The 24,624-nt window shown below is 42.5% G+C and overlaps 1 protein-coding gene across 1 annotated transcript in view; it reads right to left on the bottom strand.

The window, feature by feature from the left end:
- gon4lb (gon-4 like b) overlaps window positions 1-11,256 on the bottom strand; it is a 44,235-nt gene extending 32,979 nt beyond the window's left edge. The window contains exons 1-13 of the mRNA XM_085424110.1: window positions 10,863-11,256; window positions 9,914-10,055; window positions 3,412-3,545; window positions 3,259-3,333; window positions 3,111-3,155; window positions 3,009-3,041; window positions 2,815-2,913; window positions 2,403-2,504; window positions 2,180-2,320; window positions 1,767-1,998; window positions 1,142-1,243; window positions 1,020-1,060; window positions 797-897 (exon numbers count right to left, since the gene is read on the bottom strand). Coding sequence (XP_085280236.1) covers window positions 797-897; window positions 1,020-1,060; window positions 1,142-1,243; window positions 1,767-1,998; window positions 2,180-2,320; window positions 2,403-2,504; window positions 2,815-2,913; window positions 3,009-3,041; window positions 3,111-3,155; window positions 3,259-3,333; window positions 3,412-3,545; window positions 9,914-10,055; window positions 10,863-10,886 — 1,271 coding nt within the window. The 5' untranslated portion in view covers window positions 10,887-11,256. The remainder of the gene's footprint in view (window positions 1-796; window positions 898-1,019; window positions 1,061-1,141; window positions 1,244-1,766; window positions 1,999-2,179; window positions 2,321-2,402; window positions 2,505-2,814; window positions 2,914-3,008; window positions 3,042-3,110; window positions 3,156-3,258; window positions 3,334-3,411; window positions 3,546-9,913; window positions 10,056-10,862) is intronic.
- Window positions 11,257-24,624: the final 13,368 nt, after the last annotated feature.

Here is a 24,624-nt window from a genome sequence, read left to right on the forward strand (position 1 = left end):
GCAACTCAACTGCTCCAATACTCCTGGGTATGGGATGGTCTAGCCTTCAGATTAGCGTCACTGCTGTCTCGGTGGAGTTTAATAAACTCAACTCTATCTAAAATATAACAGGACACTGGTGTAAACTCTCGACCATCTCACACTTCTGTTTAATTTTTCCTGTTTTCTGTCTGACGTTTATTCAGCTGTGTGAAAAAAACCCGGGGGATTAGTAAAGTTTTATTTTATCTAATCTAATAACTTTAATCTCAGCCAAACCGATTTACTCACGAACAAATAAATGGTAAATGGCCTGTATTTGTATAGCGCTTTACTAGTCTCTAAGGACCCCAAAGCGCTTTACACATTCAGTCATCCACCCATTCACACACACATTCACACACTGGTAAGCTACATTGTAGCCACAGCCACCCTGGGGCGCACTGACAGAGGCGAGGCTGCCGGACACTGGCGCCACCGGACCCTCTGACCACCACCAGCAGGCAACGGGTGAAGTGTCTTGCCCAAGGACACAACGCCCGAGACTGTCCAAGCCAGGGCTTGAACTGGCAACCTTCCACTTACAAGGCGAACTCCAAACTCTTGAGCCACGATCGCCCCGGAGAGAGCAGCTGCTGCCAGATGTTCTAAACATCAGACTCCAGCTGCTTCTCTCTGTGGTTTCATGAAGCTCCAGATGTTTCCATGGGTGATGCGATTGTGGTGATATTTTAAATTTTTTTTAAAAACTGTTTTTTAACATGTGTTTGTATGTTTCTAAGCTGAGCATCATGCACTGGGATGCAACTATCAGTACCGTAAAGCCTGTGGCACGTTGAACTTAGGGCCAGTCTGTGACGGGGGCTCCTCTTCCTCATGCTCCTCCTCCTCAGCCACCACCTCTTCTTCTTCCTGGAGCTGCAGAGGAGAGGAAAACAAGAAAAAGTTTGAAGCCTCGCCCACATACTGACGTTAAAGACTAATCCTGTGAGTGTAAAGTGGCATCGAGTCAAATTTGCGGAAACAAAATAAGAACTCACAGTTTCAAAGAGTTCTTCTAGCAGCTCATTTACTTCCTTCTCTGAAAAACAAGACGCAGAATTCACAGTGAGGATTCTGACACTCTCAAAGCTCCGCCTCCTCCTAACTGCACATCACTTACTGGTGATCTGCACAGCCCGGTCCGTCCTGTAGTCCTCCAGGTCGGGTTCATCCAGGTCCTCTGGGAAGTTGTACTCGGGGTCGTCGTCATCTTCGGCCTCTTCTGAAAACAAACATCAGCTGTTTGCCGTTAGACAAAACCATAACCTTCCTTTTCAACTCAAAAACATTTTTCTGAGCTTGTTTTCCATTTACGACATATCAATAAAGTTTGTCCAATCCTGGATGTTCACCATCAGCATGCTTCAGCAGCTTGACTTTTAAAGGTTAAAAAAAACAAAAACAAAACAGGTTCACAATTGGTAAATGGACTGATTCTTATATAGTGCTTTTCTACTCTCCCGGAGTACTTGAAGCTCTTTATGCAACATGCCACATTCACCCAATCACACCCATTCTCGCAAGGACTTTGTCTAAACTGAGTGCTTTCTAACGACATTCACACACTACAATGGAGGCATCGGAGAGCAACTTAGGGTTAGGATACTTGACATGCAGACTGGAGGAGGCAAGGATAAAACCACCAACCAATCAGTAGGTGACCTGTTCTACCTCCTGAGCTACAGCCACCCCACCACATTTAAAATTTGAAGCCTCGAGCAGCCAGCGCCATCATGACCTCTAACCTTCAAAGTCGGGGGCCATTAGGCCCTGCAGCCACTTTGCCCAATGGCGGTCCTCCTCCCGCTGGGCAGTGCTTTCATCGTACATGTCGGCCGTTATGTCAGGAGGCAGAAGCTCCGCCTCCAGCTGACCCAGAGGTACGTCTACCAGAGGATGCTTGGAGCGTGTGCGGTACGCCAAACTGCTGGAGCCATTATCAACGCCACCATCAACATCAGATTTCCTGTCCAGAGACTGAAACACACACACAGGTGCAAGATCAAACCAGACGGGACACATCACAGGTATTTACCCCCCATCCTTTTAATAAGGTGAGAACACAAAGTCTGATATCACACAGGTCCTTCAGTAACAGGAAGTGTTTAAAAAGAGTTTGATATGCTGTTCCCTGGTGTTGCCTGGTTAGATATGTTACCTGACTGTAGGTGTAGGAGGGGCTGCAGTCCAACTCCTCATCAACAGCCTTGAGTCTCTCCAGGAAGGACGATTCAGCAGGAGGGAGGAGCTGAGGCGCGCAGGTGGAACTCATCTGGTCGTGCGGGTTTCCTTCATATCTCTAAGCAATAAGCCAGAGGTCAGAGCAGCTTGCAGGGTCAGAGGTCACTGTACCACTTTGTGGTGGTCAGACATCAGCAAACCTGCAGGGAGCTGTCCATCCTCAGGTGTGTTGGAGACTTGTTCTGGGAGCCCAGGTGCATTCTGGGAGGTGAAGCCAAGCTGTCAGCATCACTGAGGAATGTCTGTCAAGATGAAAAGGTTTGTACAGATGGAAGTCCTGAAATTTTCATTTATGCAAGTTCTGACACTCCGAGTGAGTGTGTGTGTGTTTGTATGTGGCATCATGTTTGAGCGAGAAATGAGGCCTCACAGAGTGTCAGAGTCACCTGCTGCAGGTGAGACTGCACAGGTGCTCTTCATCCTGTTTCTGGTTCTCAGAGTTTGGATTAGTGTCTCTTACTGATAACCTGGATCTCACATGTGTGACATCATGACTGCACAGTGAGGTCAGTTTCCTGAGGACAGCAGCAAGGCGAAAGGTTAAAGACTCACCTCCTCAGCTGTATCTTCCTCCTCTTCTTCATCAGGACAATACTCTTCATCAGATGAGTCTTCATTATCCTCAAGTTCAATGTCAATAAACTGAGGGGCCTGCGGGACAGACAGGTGCGAGGGTAAAGCATCACTGAAACTGACAACATTTCAAATCCAACTTAAAACATTTGAACACAGGATGATGAGTTTACCTTGTTCACTGCAGACAGACCCCGGTTCACAGGCTGAAAGCAGACACACAGGTCAGGCTCACAGGTAAACTGTCAGAGAAGATTGTGGGATGCTGAACTCACCTGAAGGCTCTGTTTGAGTCTGGACCGAGTCCAGATCTTTGGCTCCTGATGAGAGACAGGCAGAAAGATATGTATTTTACATACATACAGAAAAAAGCAACAAATGCCTGACAGATACAGGTAGACACCAACAGGTGAACAAACTCACAAACATGGGAAGGTCCTGAGTGTCTCTGATTGCCGCTTTCATCATGGCAACCACACGCTCATCAGTGATCACCTCCTGAAACACACACATGTCTGAGTGTACGTGTTAGTGTGCGTTAAAGTGTGTGTGTGTGTGTGGTGGCGTGCTGCTCACGTGCAGGATGGCGCGCACGTCGCTGGATGTCAGGTTCAGCTGTTTGGACTTCCTGTCCAGGTCAATATCCAGTCGTCCCAGTTCATCATCGCTAGTCTCGACGGTGACCGCTCTCTCTCCCATCATCCGCCCACCTGAACAGGAAAGTCCGGGTGTGAACAAACGCTAGCTCTGCCTCCTTTAGCTGATCTTTACACAGCACAGAGGGAGGGTAACTCCCTGTAACCCTCCCCTGTGCAGATCAAATGCGGCCTGCACACAGACTGAACCAGCCAATCAGATCAATCAATCAATCTTCATTTATAAAGCACTTTTCATACAAAAGGAAATGTAGCACAAAGTGGTTAAAAGCAGCCCACCCCACCCCACCCTCCAACTCACTCCCCACACTCTCATTAACATAAACGATGTGAATACACACATACCCCCCCACACACACACACACTTAGAGTAAAATTGGGCTGGGTACGCATGAGCCACGTGAGGAAACACTATGGTAAATGGCCTGCATTTGTATAGCGCTTTTCTAGCGCTTTACACTACATTCAGTCATCCACCCATTCACACACTGGCGATAGCAAGCTACATTGTAGCCACAGCTGCCCTGGGGCGCACTGACAGAGGCGAGGCTGCCGGACACTGGCGCCACCGGGCCCTCTGACCACCACCAGTAGGCAAACATGGGGCTAGTATCTTGCCCAAGGATATTTGGCATGCAGCCAGGAGGCAGCCTGGGATCGAACCACCGACCTTCTGATTAGTGGCTGACCTGCTCTGCCACCTGAGCTACAGCCACCCGATATATAATAACAGGGAGCCGTCTGCACCGGGAGCCGGTCATAGACCGCAGCCTCCGGGCTGGGCACACAGCAGGAAGGAGGCAAAGAAGCCCTCCAGCCAGGCTGAGAGGACCCCCAGAGCCCCAGCAGCCACGGTCGATCGCCCGGTGCAGAGAGCGCCCTCCGAGGAAACACTGGAGATATGACACAATAGGATATATACAGGGCAAAACAATAAAGTAAATAAGAACGGGATACAATATAAATATAAATGGAGTAAGAAGATTAAAAAATGAATAAGAATAAAATCAATAAATATTAGGTAAAACCTAAATTAATAATAGAATAACAGGATAGAATAAATAAGCATAAAATAAATAAACGTTAGGTGAAAGCTAAATTAAAAAGGTGGGTCTTGAGCCTGTTGTTAGAAACATGTACGTTCTCTGCGGCCCTGAGCTCCTCCGGCAGGCTGTTCCACAGACGAGGACCATACCACTGAAAAGCTGCCTCTCCGTGAGCATGTGTCCTGACTTTAGGGACAATCAAAAGGCCAGTACCAGAGGACCTCAGGGTCCGCGAGGGTTCGTATGGTAAAAGCAGATCTGAGAGATAAGAAGGCCCAAGACCATTAAGACATTTAAAAACCAATAAAAGAACTTTAAAATCGATCCTGAAACACAAAGGGAGCCAGTGCAGCGATTCTAAAACCGGTGTAATGTGGGCCCGCCCTCTGGTCTTCGTCAGCACACGAGCTGCCGAGTTTTGCAAAAGTTGTAAAGTTGAAATATTCTTTTTGGGAAGACCAGAGAGCAGGGCAGTAATCAATGCGACTGGTAATAAAAGCATGCATCAACATCTCTGTGTTAGCCCGAGAGAGAATAGGGCGACTCTGGCTATATTTTTTAGATGATAAAATCCAATTTTGGTTACATGTTTAATATGTGGAATAAAACCAAGCTCAGAGTCAAAAATAACACCCAGGTTTTTCACTTGTAGTGAAGGACATAATGAAAATGCCTCTAATTTAGACAAGAGTTTCTCTCTCTGAGCCTCGGGACCGACGATTAAAACTTCAGTCTTGTCCTGGTTAAGCTGTAAAAAGTTTTCTGCCATCCAAGATCTTATATCTAAAATACAGTTAAAAAGGGCATCCATTGGTCTGGTGTCATCAGGAGACAAGGAGATGTACAGCTGAGTGTCATCAGTGTAACTGTGGAAGTTCACTCCATGCCTCCTGATGACACCGCCGAGAGGGAGCATATACAAATTAAAAAGTACGGGGCCTAGAACCGACCCTTGAACCACCACATGTCATTTTATGGATCTTAGAGGAGCATGTGTCCATGCTCACCATAAAAGTTCTGTCTGAGAGACAGGAAGTGAACCAGTTGTGTACAGCACCAGAGAGGCCCACCATGTGTTTCAGTCTGTTTAAAAGAATAGCGTGGTCTACTGTATCAAAGGCTGCGCTTAGATCCAGTAGCACCATGACTGAGAGCTTTTGGGCGTCCCAGTTACATCTAAGATCAGTTAAAACCTTTAGGAGAGCAGTCTCTGTGCTGTGGTTCACCCTAAATCCAGACTGGAATAGGGCTGGGCCATATTATACCGTTCACGGTAATACCGGTATAATGTTAGGCAACGATAGGAAAATGAAATATCGCGATAGAATGGGAGTAAAACGCGCATGCGCAGTGCCTTTGTTTTCATACGCACATGGCCGATTGTTGAGTGAAACAGATGAACCAGAATTGGTTTGTAAAAATGGTGCAACTTCCGTGATGTGGAACTGGTTTGGTGTTTGTCCGTCAGATACACAACAAAGCACATTTTTTTGCAGAACATGCAAGCGGCCGTTGTTATTGTCATATTTGTCGGACTAAGATGCTCTTAAATCTGGGAGTAATCTGGGTCCTAAACTCCGTATACTTCAGGTCAAACAACACTGCAGCATCACTGAGCGTTAAAAACTGTCTAAATTCTTTCATCTTTAATAAAACGATCAGCATTGCTGCTTTACCAGGTGTAACTATAAAGTTTAACTTCCAGGCATCCATGAAAACAAAAGTTATTACATTTAAGTTAGAGTTAGAAGTTAGCAGGAAGCTAGCGGAAGTTAGCTCGCTAGTTTCGCTAGTTACCTAAGCATGATATAGCATGTTCTGACTGAGAGATTTCTGAAAAAATTCAAACGTACAGCTCTGCTATCACTTCCAACATAAATTAAGACAGGAAACTAAACAGCAGTGACGTTTGTAGGGTTACTGAAGTTGGGCTAGCTGGTATATAATGATGTGCTACGTGATCGCTAGCGACACAGCTATGTTAGCATAACATAAACAGTGAAGCTGGAGGACGAACACTAACACTTTTCCACTTATAAAAGTTAACGTGAAGGTTCTTCATGGTTAGAGACAAATGCAATCGCATGGCAGGATGCTGTAAACGGACCAAACTTCAGTCAGGAGAACAACTGAGATAATCCATCTACAATACGAGGTTAGTGACTTAAGTATGTATGTATGTATATATATGTATATATTGTACTATTCTTAGTTAGCGTATTGTCTGTCTTGTCTTAATGTTGGTTTAAAATGGAGCACTGTAACAAAAAATAATTTCCCCCAGGGATCAATAAAGTATTCTGATTCTGATTCTGATAGTCATTAATATACTGCAACAACATGGGAATAGAGCAGCTGCCAGAGAATTCAACATTAATGAATCAATGGTACAGAAGTGGAGGAAGCAAGAAGAATGAGTTTAATAAAGTTTGATTTATCTGACTGCTTTGTTTCGCTTAATGTGCCTTATAATCCCGTGCACCTTATGGTCCGAAAAATACGTACTGCACACTGCAGTTTAATGTTGCAAAGCACCTCTTTTTAACTTCAGTGGATATTATACATGGTTATGCTCAGGATATGTCAGCCCATTTCTACTGGAAATGCCTTTTGGTTAAACTTTCAGCAAGGAATTTGCATTTGCACGGTTACATTTTTATAAAGCTTTAATGTACATAAAAACCAGCTTCTTGTTTAAGTGAAAATAAATGGAAGGTTGTCTTTTTGCGCTAGTAATGTTGTGGAGTTGTATTTTGTCTCGCATCAATTATATCGTCGGTTATATCGTTATCGCAAATTTTCAAATATATATCGTGATAAATATTTTTGGCCATATCACCCTGCTCTAGACTGGAATATCTCCAGGATCTGTCTATCATTGAGAAAATCAGTAATCTGAGTAAAAACAAGTTTTTCTAAGATTTTACTTAAAAATGGTAAGTTGGATACAGGTCTGTAGTTATTAAAATCATTACAATCCAAATTGCTCTTCTTCAGAAGGGGCCTCACCACCGCCGTTTTAAAGGCAGCAGGGAAGACACCCAACTGAAGAGAGCAATTCATCATGTATAAAAGCTCAGCCTCAAAAAATCCATAAAGTGTTTTAAAGAGTGAAGAGGGGATTGGATCTAAAAGACATGTGGTGGGTCTCACTGTGGAGCAAACTTTCTGAAGGTTCTCAGCATTAACCAGGACAAAGCTGTCCAGTGTCTCCTCAGGTACAATCGAGCCCTCAGATGTGTTTACAAACATATCGCGATTAGATAAAATATCAGATCTGATGGCGCTGACGTTTCCCCTGAAGTGGTCTGCAAACTGCTCACAGAGTGAGTCTGTGGGGGTTCTTTGGGAGCTGTTAAAATCAGGGTTAAATAAATGATATATAGTGGAAAAGAGGAAAAGAGGACGTTGGGATTATTTTTGTTATTACTGATTATTTTGGCAAAGTATGAATTTCTTGAATTCCTTAGTGTATTATTGTACATTTTAAGTTGCTTGTAAAATATTTGATGGTTGATAGTATTTTTATTTTTCCTCCATCTCCTTTCTGCTGCCCTGCAATTTCTTTTGAGTTTTTTGACTTCTTCGTTTCTCCAGGGTGATGCCTGTTTTACGTTAATCTTTTTGGTGGTGAGTGGAGCAACGCAGTCAAGGCTTTTCTTCAGTTTGCTGTTAAAATGATTAAAAATCAAATCACAGGGTGCAGGTAGAATCACAGGGGGGCATTCGTCTAAAACCCTGGTAAAATTTGCAGCCACTTCAGAGGTTAGATAGCGCCTCCTCACAGTTCGCACCGAGGTCTCCCGCTGAATAAAATAGGGCTGCTCGATTATGGCAAAAATGATGATCACGATTATTTTCACTGAAATTGAGATCACGATTATTTGACGATATTTATTTAACCCTTTAAGACCTACTATAGAACCAAGTCCACCAGAGCTTATTTTTTTTTTTTTTTACATGCTGTAGTGCCATTTGTGGGAGCATTTCAAGTTGCTATACATCAATACAACTGTTATAGCCCATATTTTAATAATATGTATGCATTAAGTCCATAGTAATTACATAAATTGCAAAAAAGTGCAATAAACTACAAAAAAAATTGAAAATCGTTTTTGTTTTGTTTACATATATTTCTACTTGGAGAAATTTAAGAGGTTTATCCCTCAAAACTTTAAATACAATAAAGTTGCAAAAAATAGTTTCCCACCACAGGAAATTTATTTTGAGTGTCTTCATAGTTTTATTTTGGAGATACAGCAATTTTTATATACTGCAGGAAAAACAAAAAACAATCCTATGATGCAAATTTGCAAAGAAAACAGCATGTGCATCATTTCACTGTGGGAAGTGTTACGAACAGCTGATAGGAACGGCAAAGTGTGTTTCTGGAATATTATGTTTTTGTTCCTGCAAGCGCTTTTTATGCAATTTTTGCAAAGCTATATGTGGAATGAAACCGTGACCGAGGACAAGCTGATGGCATCAGATTTAAGTACAACTCCTCCGGTTTCATATGCAAAACAAATTATTGCGCTAGCTTACGCGGTTCAGGTGCTACAGGGATTTAAAAATAGTTACGCAAAACAGAGCGTGCTGCTCTGACCGGCTTTAAAGGGTTAACAATGACTTTAAAAAATAATATAAAATGGTGTGCAACACCACTGAAGTTTTTTTTTTTTAAACTCTCTTTTCAACCAACGGCAGTCACTCTCCAAATAACTTCTGCTTAGCTTTCCGAGCTTCCCTCGGGTCCTCTTAATCAGCGGTCTCCAACCTTTTTTGCGCCACGGACGGTTTATGCCCGACAATATTTTCACGGACCGGCCTTTAAGGTGTCGCGGATAAATGAGGGAGGGGCTAATAATCGGCTCAGTCATTTTTAATGATCGTTGAAAGCCCAGATCGTAATCGTGATTAAAATTCGATTAATTGAGCAGCCCTAGAATAAAACCGGTGATGTTAAAAAACACACAGTAGTGGTCAGAGACAGCCAAGTCAACAACAGAGGACACGCTGGTGGACAGCCCATGGGTGATGACCAGGTCCAGAGTGTGTCCTCTGTTGTGAGTCGGCTGTGTGACGTGCTGGTAAAATCCAAACAGTGAAGAATGTTTAAGAATTCTTTTGATGCAGGGTCAGAAGGATTATCTATGTGCAGGTTAAAATTATCATATTATATTTTGAGTGTATGTTTGTTAAAAATTCTGAGAATTCCTTGATAAAAGCAGCACTGTCTTTAGGTGGTCTGTAAACTGTGACAGATAAAAGTGGAGGGCTGCTGAAAACAATAGCATGGAATTCAAAAGTGGTAAAATGATCAACCCTGGTGAATTCATCCTTCCTTTTAAACACCATTAGATATAATGACATCACCTGAGACAGGTGTGGCATCCTCTTCTTGTGTGTCAGTGGGATGTCCTGTCTGCAGCTGCCTGTCCATCCCTCTGTTTGTCCTCAAACATTTGACCTCCAGAAGACAGACATCTTCCTCAGCGATACGCCGCATCGCCATCGTCTGAAACACAGAGAGCAATGAGAACGTTACTGATTGAGATCAACAAAATCATCAATATGGGAACTCCACCTTCAGCTGCTGATACATTCTTTAATCTGAATGAAGGTTTAAACTCTGATGTTCTTCACACCCAGCTTATGTCCTATTGATCAATCAGAGATGTTTATCATTTTATAAAATATGAGCATAAAGGCTTAAACTTGACAGCCAGCTTATGATGAAACAGGTGATCACTGAACAGCTGGAGTCAGCTGGCAGACGAATAGTTGCTGATAAACAGAGGGTTAGGTTAGGGTCCCTCTAGCAAGATTTACCTAATAAAGTATCCAAACTAAACCATTTACAGCTAGATGTGAAAATAAAACAGTGTGTTAAAATAAGTAAGTGAAAAGACTAAATGACCAAGCTCAAGCTCAGCATTCAGGTTACAGTTCGGTGCTTCTCCGGGAACGGTGTGACCACTGTGACCGATGAGGTCGTCGACGTTACGGCGAGCCGGGGCTCCAGCGCTGTGCTAACTCAGGGACCGCAGAGTTCCAGCATCAGCACGGGACCTACCGGGAGCTTCACGGTGTTATGGTGGATCCACACAGAGCCGATTAAAGCTCAAGCTCAAACTGCTCAGCAAACATAAACATGTTGGTGTTTGTGTGTGTGTGAGAGAGAAAGCTAATGTTAGCTTAGTTCGCAGACTGAGCAGGCGCAGTATGGTTTGTTTAGCGCGTATTGCTCCAAGATCAATAAATAAAACGGGACCCATTGCCCAGGAGACAGAACCGATCACAAGGACGGAAGGAAAGGACTCACCGTCAGGCTGAAACCGACAGCCATCTTTTACGCTCTCATCTTCCGATGTTTGCTCCGTTAGCCTGTTAGCTTAGCTTCTGTTCCGCCAACATCAATATCACTTCCGGGGCGAGACCTTGACTGGGGCTTTGGAGCGACAGAGGAGCGAAAGCACCACATCAGCCAGTAGCGGTTTTTGATACGGGCGACACGGGCGGTTGCCCGGGGCGGCATCACGGGCATCGGCAAAAAAAAAAAAAGAAAAAAAAAATTGTTCGTACTCATGCTGCCCCGACGTCAGCCAGCGCATATTGGGAATGGTACAGGCACCGATCGGTTTTCTATCACCCATTTGCTGGGAGTAAGGGCGCCCTCCGTTTGCGAGGTGCGCCTGATGCTTGCGGCACAGGGAGGAGAGGGCGGGGCGGCGGGGGATTCTCTGGCTGGCTGGAGCGGCATCTAATAACTCGCAAAATAAAAACAAAACAACAAAAACATGAAAACACCAGACATTATGATACAGACTTATAATTTTCACCGATGTTTTTTTGAAATTCTATACGCGAAAAGTGAGCGCGAGAGCCCTCGGTGCGCCTGCTCGCTGCTGAAGTCAAAGTAAACTTTATTGTCATCTCCGCTACATACAGTCCAGAGAGACGAGACGACGAGGCTCCAGTTACAACAGTGCAAGTAAACAAACAATAAATATAAGAACAGTAAGAAAATAAATATACGCTTTAGGACTCGGGGTAAAGGGATCAATAACAATTTAAAATGTATAATTTACAGTTTGATGATTTAAAGTCTCACACACAACTTGTCGAAAGGGGAGGGGCCGGCTGCTTCCAAATAGAGCCCATTTCATTCATAATGTTGTAAATTATGTGTAATGGCTATCTTTGTTTCTTCTTGGAGTTCTCTATTTCTCTTATATCTAAAATAAGAGTCTGGATGGACAAGAGGCTGTTTTACGTGTCGGTTTGTGCAACAACGACAGTAAAACCATCGTGTCGCTCCGCCATTCGCTTGTTTTATTTCTCACAAACCTTTCACAACAAAAGCACCATATCCTTTTCAGGCTTTTCAAAATAAAACATGTAATAACTATAAATGGCGCTAACATTCCGGCCCCTAATTGTTACTGCTAAGGCATAACAATTACATATTAACACAATAAAGCGTCATTTAATATCAACACTCAGAATCTAACTGGCTTAACCAAACATTATATGAAACATAAGTCATATGTGTTGAACATAAATCTGTTACACATGAGGCTGAGATTCAAACTGTTGCCTCCATTTCAAGCAACAAACATAACTTGTCGATAGGCCTCTCCAAAACGCTAGTTTTGGTTTTGACAAACACACGTCTGACAAGTCCATGTGAGTCTGGAACTGTTCTCTCAACCTTTCCCATTAACCAGGAACTTCTTGGTGCACTGTCATCAACTATGAGAACAACATCTCCTGGTCTCAGATTTCTCCTAGTCACTAACCACTTCTGTCTTTCTTGTAGAAGCGGCAAATACTCTTTAGTCCAACGCTTCCAAAAAATGTCTGACAGGTACTGCACCTGTCTCCACCTTTTTTTTTGCATACAAGTCCTCTCTTTGAAACAATCCAGGTGGCAGTACTGGCTGCCCTTTAAGAAGAAGTAGATGATTAGATGTAAGTGCGTCTAAATCATTGGGCTCATTAGACGCTCTTGTTATTGGCCTGCCGTTGACAATTGCTTCAACTTCCCATAGCAATGTCCGCAAGCATTCATCATCCAGAGGTTGCTGCTTTAGGATCTGGTTAAGAATTCTCCTAACTGAGCGAATTTGTCTCTCCCAGATTCCTCCAAAATGTGACCCTGCTGGGGGGTTAAATATCCAGGTGATGCCCTTTTGCATGAGCATTTCTGAAATTTTTGAATGATTCCATCCCTTGATTGCTTCACGCATTTTCTTTTCTGCACCCACAAGGTTAGTGCCATTGCCTGATCTCATGACAGACACTTGACCTCATCTTGCAATAAACCTCCTGAATGCATTTATGCAAGAATCAGTCTCAAGTGAGTGGGCAACTTCTATGTGTATTGCTCTAACAGCAAGACATGTAAACAATACACCATATCGCTTAACTCTGCTGCGCCCATGCTTGACCTCAAAAGGTCCAAAATAGTCTACGCCCACATTTGTGAATGGAGGTTTGTCAGGAATCAGACGATCTTGTGGCAAGTTTGCCATTCTTTGTTCACCAGGTTTCGCAGATGTCCTTCTACATGTTACACACTTTGACAGGATCTTTCTTATTGCTGAATCTGCCTGTGGAATCCAGAATCTTTCTCTCAGCCTGGATAATATGTAATTCCTTCCTCCATGGCCTGTTTCTTGGTGAATGTGTCTCAGAATCAAAGTAGAAACATGATGACTTTTAGGGAGAATCACTTGATGCTTAACATCGGCTGGTAGTGCAGACTCATGCAACCTACCGCCAACCCTTAAAACTCCATCCTGGACAAAAGGATCCAGCTTCGCAATGTGACTGCTCCATTTAAGCTTGTCACCTTTTTGAAGACTTGCAATTTCTTCTGCGAAGCTTTGATTTTGACAAAACTTAACAATCTCAGTTTCTCCCTTTGCAACATCTGCAGTGGTAAGTGAAGATCCCTTAATACATGTTTTGAACTGCTGCATTTGACCTGCAACCTTTTCAGATTTCCTTTTGCTGCTTTCACAGCCACTTGCTTGTGACATGAGAAGCTTCCTTAACCTGCCAAGCAGCTGCTTGAACGTAAGTATCCAGGAAACTGCTTTTTTTAGACGGTACCAGTCTGAATAGTGAGAGATCAGTTTGTTCACTGGATTTTCATGTAATTTTGTAACATTCACACTCATCACCTCTTTGACTTCGACATCATTTTTTGGTATTTCTTTAATGTCCGGTGGAATTGGCCAGTTTTTCTTATCTTTTGTCAAAAACTCTGGCCCAGCAATCCAGTTTTAACACTTCATGATAAGATAAGATAAGATAAGATAGAACTTTATTAATCCCTCGGGTGGGTTCCTCTGGGAAATTCGATTTCCAAAAAAAGCACAGCAACGACCGAAGTTACAGTTACAGAATTGTTATATATATATATATATATATATATATATATATATATATATATATATATATATATATATATATATATATATATACACACACACACACACACACACACACACACACACACACATACATATATAAATACAGAGACAAATATAAATAAAATATACAAAGGGGATAAATAGAATAAATAGGAATAAAAAATAAAAATACAAGTGAATTGCACATTTCAAGTATTGAGTCTATTGCACTGTTGACTATTTACAAAAAGTATTGCACAAGGTATTGTACAGTGAGGTGAAGAGGCACTACAGCTTAGTTGTTCCCCCCTCCTTTGTCCCCCTGTCTCCCCTCCCTCTCCCCTCCAGAGAGGAGTTAAACAGTCTGATGGCGTGTGGGACAAAGGAGTTTTTAAGTCTGTTAGTTCTTGTCTTGGGGAGAAGCAACCTGTCACTGAACAGACTCTTCTGATTGTTTATGGCCGTGTGCAGAGGATGCCCAGCATTGTTCATAATGTCCAGCAGTTTCTTTAATGTCCTTTTCTCTGCCACTGTCACCAGAGTGTCCAGCTTCATACCGACCACAGAGCTAGCCTTCCTGATCAGTTTCTCCAGCCTGGATGAGTCCCTCTTTGCTGTGCTGCTCCCCCAGCACACCACAGCATAGAAAAGTACTCCAGCAACCACTGACTGGTAAAACATCCTCAGGAGCTTCCTGCAGATGTTAAAAGACCTCAGCCTCCTGAGGAAGTACAGTCGGCTTTGGGCTTTTTTATACAGGTGCTCTGTGTTGCATGACCAGTCCAGTTTATTGTCCACCCACAGCCCGAGGTACTTGTACTTGTTGACCACCTCCACCTCCTCCCCCTCTATCTGAACCGGCAGTGGACCTTCTCTGGACCTCCCGAAGTCCACAACCAGTTCCTTAGTCTTTGAGGTGTTGAGTTGGGTTAGGGTTAGGGGTTAGGGATGTGGAATTGAGTCCGGTCCCGAAAGGGTCCAGACGGTGCTCGGTCCATCCCTCCACCCCTGCCACTTGTCCCCCGCTGGACACGTCTACGGGAAGGCAGCCGCCCTCTCCCGTGACGCACCACCGTCCAGCCTTCTGAGTCCATCCGGGACCCCATGGATTTTTTTCTATCTCTTGATGTCGCCTTTGTTATCTTTATTTAATAATTGTTTTAATGTGCTATTTATTCCAGTTAGATATGTAAATTATGTGTATATGAATTTACAATCACAAACAAGGCGAGAAAAAAAGAAAAAGTAAAAAAAGTAAATGAAATTTGTTTTTAAACCAAAATAGATGAAATTAATAAAATTGTTTAATTTTTAATAAGTGAAAACCAATGAATTAATGTGCCCACTGCCGCGACGTTTCGACCCAAGATAGGTCTTCCTCAGGCTGGGGCACAATGAATAAGCTGGGAATGCACAGAGAGAGAGAGATGTTGCCTCTTCAACGGTCAGCTCCCAAATGAGCTCCTCTCTACTGTGCAGCCTTTTATAGGCTTGGTTTCCAACGTGAGTTTTTTTCGAATTTTAGGTTAGGCAATGTATTTTGAAATGGCTGGGATGGTTTTAGACTAAAATGAATGTGTTTTTTAACCTTTGTAATAAAATTGCATGAAATGTATTTTTATTTTGTATATTATGTGAATTTTCAAAAAACTGTATTTTTAAGTGATGTATATGAGATTTTAAATTTGCATTTTTATGTTTTAAATCCAATCGTGTTTTTATGAATTTTTAAGTGACGTATATTAGATTTTAAATTTGCATTTTTATGTGTTAAATCCAATCGTGTTTTTATGAATTTTGGTGAGTTATATAGAGAAATGAGTTTATGATTTGAAAATTGTATTTGTGTTTTTAGCCAAATTGTGTTTTTATGCTTCTTGGAGTTGTGTATTTAATCAACATGTATTTTTAGGGGTTTTAATAAATTTTGATTTAATAACATGGGTTAGGGTTAGGGTAAATAATTGGGTTGGGGCCACAATCATAGTGGTTAGGGTTAGGGCAAAATATGGGGGTTGGGTTAAAATTAAATCGTAGTGGTTAGGGTTAGGGCAAAATATGGGGGTTGGGTTAAAATTAAATCGTGATGGTTAAGGTTAGGGTAGGATATTGGGATGGGGTTAAATCAAACCAACCCGAATAGGTTGGAGTTAGGGTACGGGCTGGGACAGGGACTCCAACCAAATTTTGAGCCCAAATTTTAATTTGGCCCATATTTTGGGTTAACCATTGGTTTTAGAAAGAAGTGCCTAATTACACTTCATATTCAGTCCCCCCGGTTCTCTTGTGTCCAATAATCGTATCCATTTCCTCTCTATTTTCTTCCTCTCTCCTTCCGTCCAACTTGAATTACTTTGCAGTCCTGCTACCCTTAGCGAATGATACCCATGTGAAATGAAATGTTTTACCAAAAGTGTGTGTGTTTCCTTTTTGTGTTTGATGTTATACCTGTGTTGCATCATCCTGGTGGATATTGAGTTTCCGGTTTCTCCAATGTATTGTGTGTCACATCTGGAGCAGAAAATCATGTACACACAATTCACAGTCCGTGGTGTAAAAGTCTGTGGGATCTTAAATATAGTTTTATTGAGCCTATTTTGCACAAAGTCCAATCTAATGAATGTACCGGCCAAGACTGTGGTTTTCTGCAATGGCTGTAAGGGAGCAAGACTTGCCCTCACCAGGTGGTCCTTGAGGTTGCTATTTCTCCTGAAGGCCGAGATGACTTGATAACTACTCAGGAGACCCTGGTTTTCCATGATCATCCTGTAGTTATTTTTGAATTTGCAATTCAGTAACCTGCTCCTAGGTGAAAAGGTGGTGATCAGCGGAATCCATTCTTTATTGATACTAGGTCTTTGTATGTGGAAGGTCTTCAGACAATGTCTTAGGAACGACCTTGAGTATCCCCTCTTCCTAAGAGCCCGGAAAAGGGTTCTGACTGCTTCGAAAAAGTCTGCCCTTTGAGTGCAGATCCGATGAAACCTAATGAGTTGTGATTTGACGAGACCTTTATAGGTGTGCCGGGGGTGATAGCTGGATTTAAACAGCAATGAGTGTGTGTCTGTTGTTTTGAAATATACCTTAATGTCCAGTGTTTGTTGGTTGTGAAAAGGCTGTCCCTTGTACACAGTAGTGTCTAAGAAATCAATTGACTGATGATCAAATTCGTATTTAAGCCTAATTGAGGGGTCATGAGTGTCCAGTGTATTAATAAATTTCTTAAAGTCAACCTCTGAGTGGTTCCAAATGCCAAAAATATCGTCTAAATACCTGAGATATGTGAATGGTTTCTTCTCACACTTGTTGAGGGCTGCTTCCTCCCAATCCGCCATGAAAATATTTGCATATGCGGGGGCGAATTTTTTGCCCATCGCAACACCTTTGACCTGGAGGAAGTACTGATTGTTGAATTCAAAATCATTTCGTCCCAGATTTATTTCCAATAGAGTCACAAGTTCCGTATCAGGTCTTTGATGGTCCGGGTATTTGCCAAAAATCTTCCTCACTGCTCTTAAACCAGCTTCTGTTTCAATGTTGGTGTATAAACTGTCTATATCAATGGAAAAGAAGAATGAATTTGGAGGAATTTTTAACCCTTTAACTATTGAAATGAAATGATAAGTGTCTTTTATGTAGGATGGATGTTTTGTTGAGAGTGGATTCAGAAAGTGATCGATGTACTCGGCTGTGGCGTAGGTCTCACTGCCACAATCAGAGACAATTGGTCTCCCAGCCGGTATCCTGAATGGTATTGTCCACTTGTCGGGATCCTTGTGTATCTTGGGTAAGATGTAAAATCGTCTTATCCTGGGTTCCACTTCCCCCCGTAAATATTGTTTCTGCCTGGTGTTGATGAGTTTCTTACTGTACAATCGATCTATCACGTGTTGCACCATAGGCACAGTGTGCAGGTAAATTGGGCTGTCTAATTTCCTATAATAATGTGTATCCTCCAACTGACGCATGGCTTCGAAAATATATTGCTCTCTACTTAAAATGACAACCGCACTTCCCTTGTCTGCGGGCTTAATTACTATGTGTTTGTTTTGTTTTAATTCTGTGAGCGCCTGATTTTCATCTTCCGTTAGACTTCCCTTGTCTTTGTGTATATTTTCATGTTTATGAATTTCCTTATTATCCTGTTTGATCAAAAAATGAACTTCCGGTGGTAGTTTGTGTGGTGGTGGTGTCCAATTTGATGGTGGTGTAAATCGTGGTTTCTCCCGTTTCCCCTTATTTCCAAAATATGTGGCCAATTTTATCTTTCTGTGATAATTTTGTATATCCAATAACAATCGTGTTCTTTGTTTCCTATTGTCTCCCACCGTAGGGATGAACGTTAACCCACGGTTCAGCAGATCCAGTTGCGCTTTGGATAAGCTGAAGTTCTCTGCTACCACCATTACATTCTGTAACAGACGGGGCCTGTCCACCCCGGTCCCCTCCTCCACGAGGCTTAAGGGGATTTTAAGTTTAAATGGGAAACCCAGTGTTCCAGCATTGCTCTCCCTGTTTGTCTAGTCCAATGCAGGTGGTCACCTTCAGTCTGAAAGGACGAACTGGGAAGAGCCGGGATGAAGGGCTGGTTCCTCATGATGTGAGCGTTCAGAATGTGCAAAGTAGTGCGTTCAGCCCACGAAAGCAAAGGAGAATAATTGATCACCGGGACCCAAATTTCGGAATATGGGAAATGCTTTTTTGCAGCTCTGATCGCCCCTTGCAACTGCTTGATTGCAGTCTCTTTGGCCCTCTGCCCTTTGCAGTTAAGGCCAAACGACAAGACTACCTTTTCCACAACCACGTCACTCGTGGATTTCGCCATCAAGGCCTGGGCATGCCTGAAGTTAGCCCCCGGGTAACTGTCCATCTGCAGGTCAGGGATACTGTGTCCCGGAATCCTAGCCAGATTGGAGTCCCCTATGATGAGCCACTTCTTCCTTACACTAAGGCCCCAATCTATCATCTTCCGTTCGGTTCTGACATGTTTTGTCACTCTCAAGATTTGCGGTTTCGGCGTGGAACTGAACAAGTCTTCAGACGTGTTTTGCGGAGAAATTGCTCCTACTGTACTCATCTGGCCCATTTGTTGTTCCATCCCTTGGGATTGCTCCCTGGAACGAGTGTGTGCACTAACCGGTGTCAACATTTCACCTTCCCCAATGTGCACCTGGATTGCTACATCCAGCGGCCAGCTCACTTCGGCTGGCGCTGGCTCTCCACGGCCCCCCTCACCTGGGGAGTCTTGCTGGACCTCCTCAATCTGTAGGAGATCATCCTCTTGTGGAATCACACAAGCATTTTGAAACCCTCCACGTCTCGGTCTTTGCTCTAAGGGTTGCTCGTGTTGTGCAACAGGAGAAGGAGGTACTGCATGTACCATCACCTCCGTCATGGTACCAATCGTCCGGTGAGGTGAGGGTCGTTGTGCACCGCACAAGGTCTGTGGGTGTGCAGTTTGCACCATTGATGTCTGCTGTTTGGCATCTTGCCTTTCCACCCTGGTGGACTCAACCAACAGGCCATCTCCAGGACCTTGTGCTCCATGCTGTGCAGGCACGTCTCCTTCTCTCTCCCTCCTGGAAGAAATCAGGGCCTCCGCATGGTCCAAGACATCTTGAGTTATGCGGGGCAGGTTCCTGCGGGCCCAGCGCGTGGCCACTTCAAAGGCCGTCTTCCAGTCCGGGACCAAGTCCCCTTCCAAGTCCACTAACAGTTTCTCAAGGCCCGCCATGTAGTGTTCCTCAAGAATCAACAAAGTGTTATAACCCCAATTTGTTGCATTCCCCCAAATGAGATCCACCGTATTTGGTGTGGGAGATGCAGGCTTAATCATTGAGGCCAAAACCTCCACCATCCGAGCAATCATCCGTGGATTAGCTTTCCCCGGTTTGGGGGAAACATTTTGCAGATGGTGAACCATCTTGATCACTGCGTGCAACTTTCGCACCAGCTTTCCAAAAGCAGGGTCTGTGGGTTGCTGCCTAAAGCGGTCCCCAAATCTAGGCTGCCCTTGTTGGTCCCTCGATCCAAATCTGGCATTCATCCCACGTGTCACTGCCGCATACGAACGAGATTGTGGTCCAAGGTAGCGGCTAGAAGTGAAGGGAGGCACTGGCTGGTTAGGGATGTGGAATTGAGTCCGGTCCCGAAAGGGTCCAGACGGTGCTCGGTCCATCCCTCCACCCCTGCCACTTGTCCCCCGCTGGACACGTCTACGGGAAGGCAGCCGCCCTCTCCCGTGACGCACCACCGTCCAGCCTTCTGAGTCCATCCGGGACCCCATGGATTTTTTTCTATCTCTTGATGTCGCCTTTGTTATCTTTATTTAATAATTGTTTTAATGTGCTATTTATTCCAGTTAGATATGTAAATTATGTGTATATGAATTTACAATCACAAACAAGGCGAGAAAAAAAGAAAAAGTAAAAAAAGTAAATGAAATTTGTTTTTAAACCAAAATAGATGAAATTAATAAAATTGTTTAATTTTTAATAAGTGAAAACCAATGAATCAATGTGCCCACTGCCGCGACGTTTCGACCCAAGATAGGTCTTCCTCAGGCTGGGGCACAACGAATAAGCTGGGAATGCACAGAGAGAGAGAGATGTTGCCTCTTCAACGGTCAGCTCCCAAATGAGCTCCTCTCTACTGTGCAGCCTTTTATAGGCTTGGTTTCCAACGTGAGTTTTTTTCGAATTTTAGGTTAGGCAATGTATTTTGAAATGGCTGGGATGGTTTTAGACTAAAATGAATGTGTTTTTTAACCTTTGTAATAAAATTGCATGAAATGTATTTTTATTTTGTATATTATGTGAATTTTCAAAAAACTGTATTTTTAAGTGATGTATATGAGATTTTAAATTTGCATTTTTATGTTTTAAATCCAATCGTGTTTTTATGAATTTTTAAGTGACGTATATTAGATTTTAAATTTGCATTTTTATGTGTTAAATCCAATCGTGTTTTTATGAATTTTGGTGAGTTATATAGAGAAATGAGTTTATGATTTGAAAATTGTATTTGTGTTTTTAGCCAAATTGTGTTTTTATGCTTCTTGGAGTTGTGTATTTAATCAACATGTATTTTTAGGGGTTTTAATAAATTTTGATTTAATAACATGGGTTAGGGTTAGGGTAAATAATTGGGTTGGGGCCACAATCATAGTGGTTAGGGTTAGGGCAAAATATGGGGGTTGGGTTAAAATTAAATCGTAGTGGTTAGGGTTAGGGCAAAATATGGGGGTTGGGTTAAAATTAAATCGTGATGGTTAAGGTTAGGGTAGGATATTGGGATGGGGTTAAATCAAACCAACCCGAATAGGTTGGAGTTAGGGTACGGGCTGGGACAGGGACTCCAACCAAATTTTGAGCCCAAATTTTAATTTGGCCCATATTTTGGGTTAACCATTGGTTTTAGAAAGAAGTGCCTAATTACACTTCATATTCAGTCCCCCCGGTTCTCTTGTGTCCAATAATCGTATCCATTTCCTCACTATTTTCTTCCTCTCTCCTTCCGTCCAACTTGAATTACTTTGCAGTCCTGCTACCCTTAGCGAATGATACCCATGTGAAATGAAATGTTTTACCAAAAGTGTGTGTGTTTCCTTTTTGTGTTTGATGTTATACCTGTGTTGCATCATCCTGGTGGATATTGAGTTTCCGGTTTCTCCAATGTATTGTGTGTCACATCTGGAGCAGAAAATCATGTACACACAATTCACAGTCCGTGGTGTAAAAGTCTGTGGGATCTTAAATATAGTTTTATTGAGCCTATTTTGCACAAAGTCCAATCTAATGAATGTACCGGCCAAGACTGTGGTTTTCTGCAATGGCTGTAAGGGAGCAAGACTTGCCCTCACCAGGTGGTCCTTGAGGTTGCTATTTCTCCTGAAGGCCGAGATGACTTGATAACTACTCAGGAGACCCTGGTTTTCCATGATCATCCTGTAGTTATTTTTGAATTTGCAATTCAGTAACCTGCTCCTAGGTGAAAAGGTGGTGATCAGCGGAATCCATTCTTTATTGATACCAGGTCTTTGTATGTGGAAGGTCTTCAGACAATGTCTTAGGAACGACCTTGAGTATCCCCTCTTCCTAAGAGCCCGGAAAAGGGTTCTGACTGCTTCGAAAAAGTCTGCCCTTTGAGTGCAGATCCGATGAAACCTAATGAGTTGTGATTTGACGAGACCTTTATAGGTGTGCCGGGGGTGATAGCTGGATTTAAACAGCAATGAGTGTGTGTCTGTTGTTTTGAAATATACCTTAATGTCCAGTGTTTGTTGGTTGTGAAAAGGCTGTCCCTTGTACACAGTAGTGTCTAAGAAATCAATTGACTGATGATCAAATTCGTATTTAAGCCTAATTGAGGGGTCATGAGTGTCCAGTGTATTAATAAATTTCTTAAAGTCATCCTCTGAGTGGTTCCAAATGCCAAAAATATCGTCTAAATACCTGAGATATGTGAATGGTTTCTTCTCACACTTGTTGAGGGCTGCTTCCTCCCAATCCGCCATGAAAATATTTGCATATGCGGGGGCGAATTTTTTGCCCATCGCAACACCTTTGACCTGGAGGAAGTACTGATTGTTGAATTCAAAATCATTTCGTCCCAGATTTATTTCCAATAGAGTCACAAGTTCCGTATCAGGTCTTTGATGGTCCGGGTATTTGCCAAAAATCTTCCTCACTGCTCTTAAACCAGCTTCTGTTTCAATGTTGGTGTATAAACTGTCTATATCAATGGAAAAGAAGAATGAATTTGGAGGAATTTTTAACCCTTTAACTATTGAAATGAAATGATAAGTGTCTTTTATGTAGGATGGATGTTTTGTTGAGAGTGGATTCAGAAAGTGATCGATGTACTCGGCTGTGGCGTAGGTCTCACTGCCACAATCAGAGACAATTGGTCTCCCAGCCGGTATCCTGAATGGTATTGTCCACTTGTCGGGATCCTTGTGTATCTTGGGTAAGATGTAAAATCGTCTTATCCTGGGTTCCACTTCCCCCCGTAAATATTGTTTCTGCCTGGTGTTGATGAGTTTCTTACTGTACAATCGATCTATCACGTGTTGCACCATAGGCACAGTGTGCAGGTAAATTGGGCTGTCTAATTTCCTATAATAATGTGTATCCTCCAACTGACGCATGGCTTCGAAAATATATTAGGGTTGTGGAATTGAGTCCGGTCCCGAAAGGGTCCAGACGGTGCTCGGTCCATCCCTCCACCCCTGCCACTTGTCCCCCGCTGGACACGTCTACGGGAAGGCAGCCGCCCTCTCCCGTGACGCACCACCGTCCAGCCTTCTGAGTCCATCCGGGACCCCATGGATTTTTTTCTATCTCTTGATGTCGCCTTTGTTATCTTTATTTAATAATTGTTTTAATGTGCTATTTATTCCAGTTAGATATGTAAATTATGTGTATATGAATTTACAATCACAAACAAGGCGAGAAAAAAAGAAAAAGTAAAAAAAGTAAATGAAATTTGTTTTTAAACCAAAATAGATGAAATTAATAAAATTGTTTAATTTTTAATAAGTGAAAACCAATGAATTAATGTGCCCACTGCCGCGACGTGTCGACCCAAGATAGGTCTTCCTCAGGCTGGGGCACAATGAATAAGCTGGGAATGCACAGAGAGAGAGAGATGTTGCCTCTTCAACGGTCAGCTCCCAAATGAGCTCCTCTCTACTGTGCAGCCTTTTATAGGCTTGGTTTCCAACGTGAGTTTTTTTCGAATTTTAGGTTAGGCAATGTATTTTGAAATGGCTGGGATGGTTTTAGACTAAAATGAATGTGTTTTTTAACCTTTGTAATAAAATTGCATGAAATGTATTTTTATTTTGTATATTATGTGAATTTTCAAAAAACTGTATTTTTAAGTGATGTATATGAGATTTTAAATTTGCATTTTTATGTTTTAAATCCAATCGTGTTTTTATGAATTTTTAAGTGACGTATATTAGATTTTAAATTTGCATTTTTATGTGTTAAATCCAATCGTGTTTTTATGAATTTTGGTGAGTTATATAGAGAAATGAGTTTATGATTTGAAAATTGTATTTGTGTTTTTAGCCAAATTGTGTTTTTATGCTTCTTGGAGTTGTGTATTTAATCAACATGTATTTTTAGGGGTTTTAATAAATTTTGATTTAATAACATGGGTTAGGGTTAGGGTAAATAATTGGGTTGGGGCCACAATCATAGTGGTTAGGGTTAGGGCAAAATATGGGGGTTGGGTTAAAATTAAATCGTAGTGGTTAGGGTTAGGGCAAAATATGGGGGTTGGGTTAAAATTAAATCGTGATGGTTAAGGTTAGGGTAGGATATTGGGATGGGGTTAAATCAAACCAACCCGAATAGGTTGGAGTTAGGGTACGGGCTGGGACAGGGTTAGGGTTGGGGAAAATGAAGCTCCCCCCTGCACGAGGAGGGCGGGAGCAGTGCACGGGCCATACTTTACTGACCCTTCCCAAGACCCACCACGTCTGCCACTCCGTCTTCCGTGTCCGTTACTCTCCGGTTCCGAATCAGGTAAGTACCTTCCTCATTTAGGCTTCCAGGTAAGTACCGTATTTTTATTATTGTTGTTTTAAATCCAATTGTATTAATATGTTTTTCTTACAGGTTTTTAAATTGTTTTTACCTTGCTTTAGTTTTCAAT

Source organism: Rhamphochromis longiceps, linkage group LG11 (genome assembly GCF_057381845.1).
Source record: "Rhamphochromis longiceps isolate RC_006_pf linkage group LG11, R_longiceps_female_GT1.1, whole genome shotgun sequence".
In the NCBI taxonomy this organism is placed as follows: Eukaryota; Metazoa; Chordata; class Actinopteri; order Cichliformes; family Cichlidae; genus Rhamphochromis; species Rhamphochromis longiceps.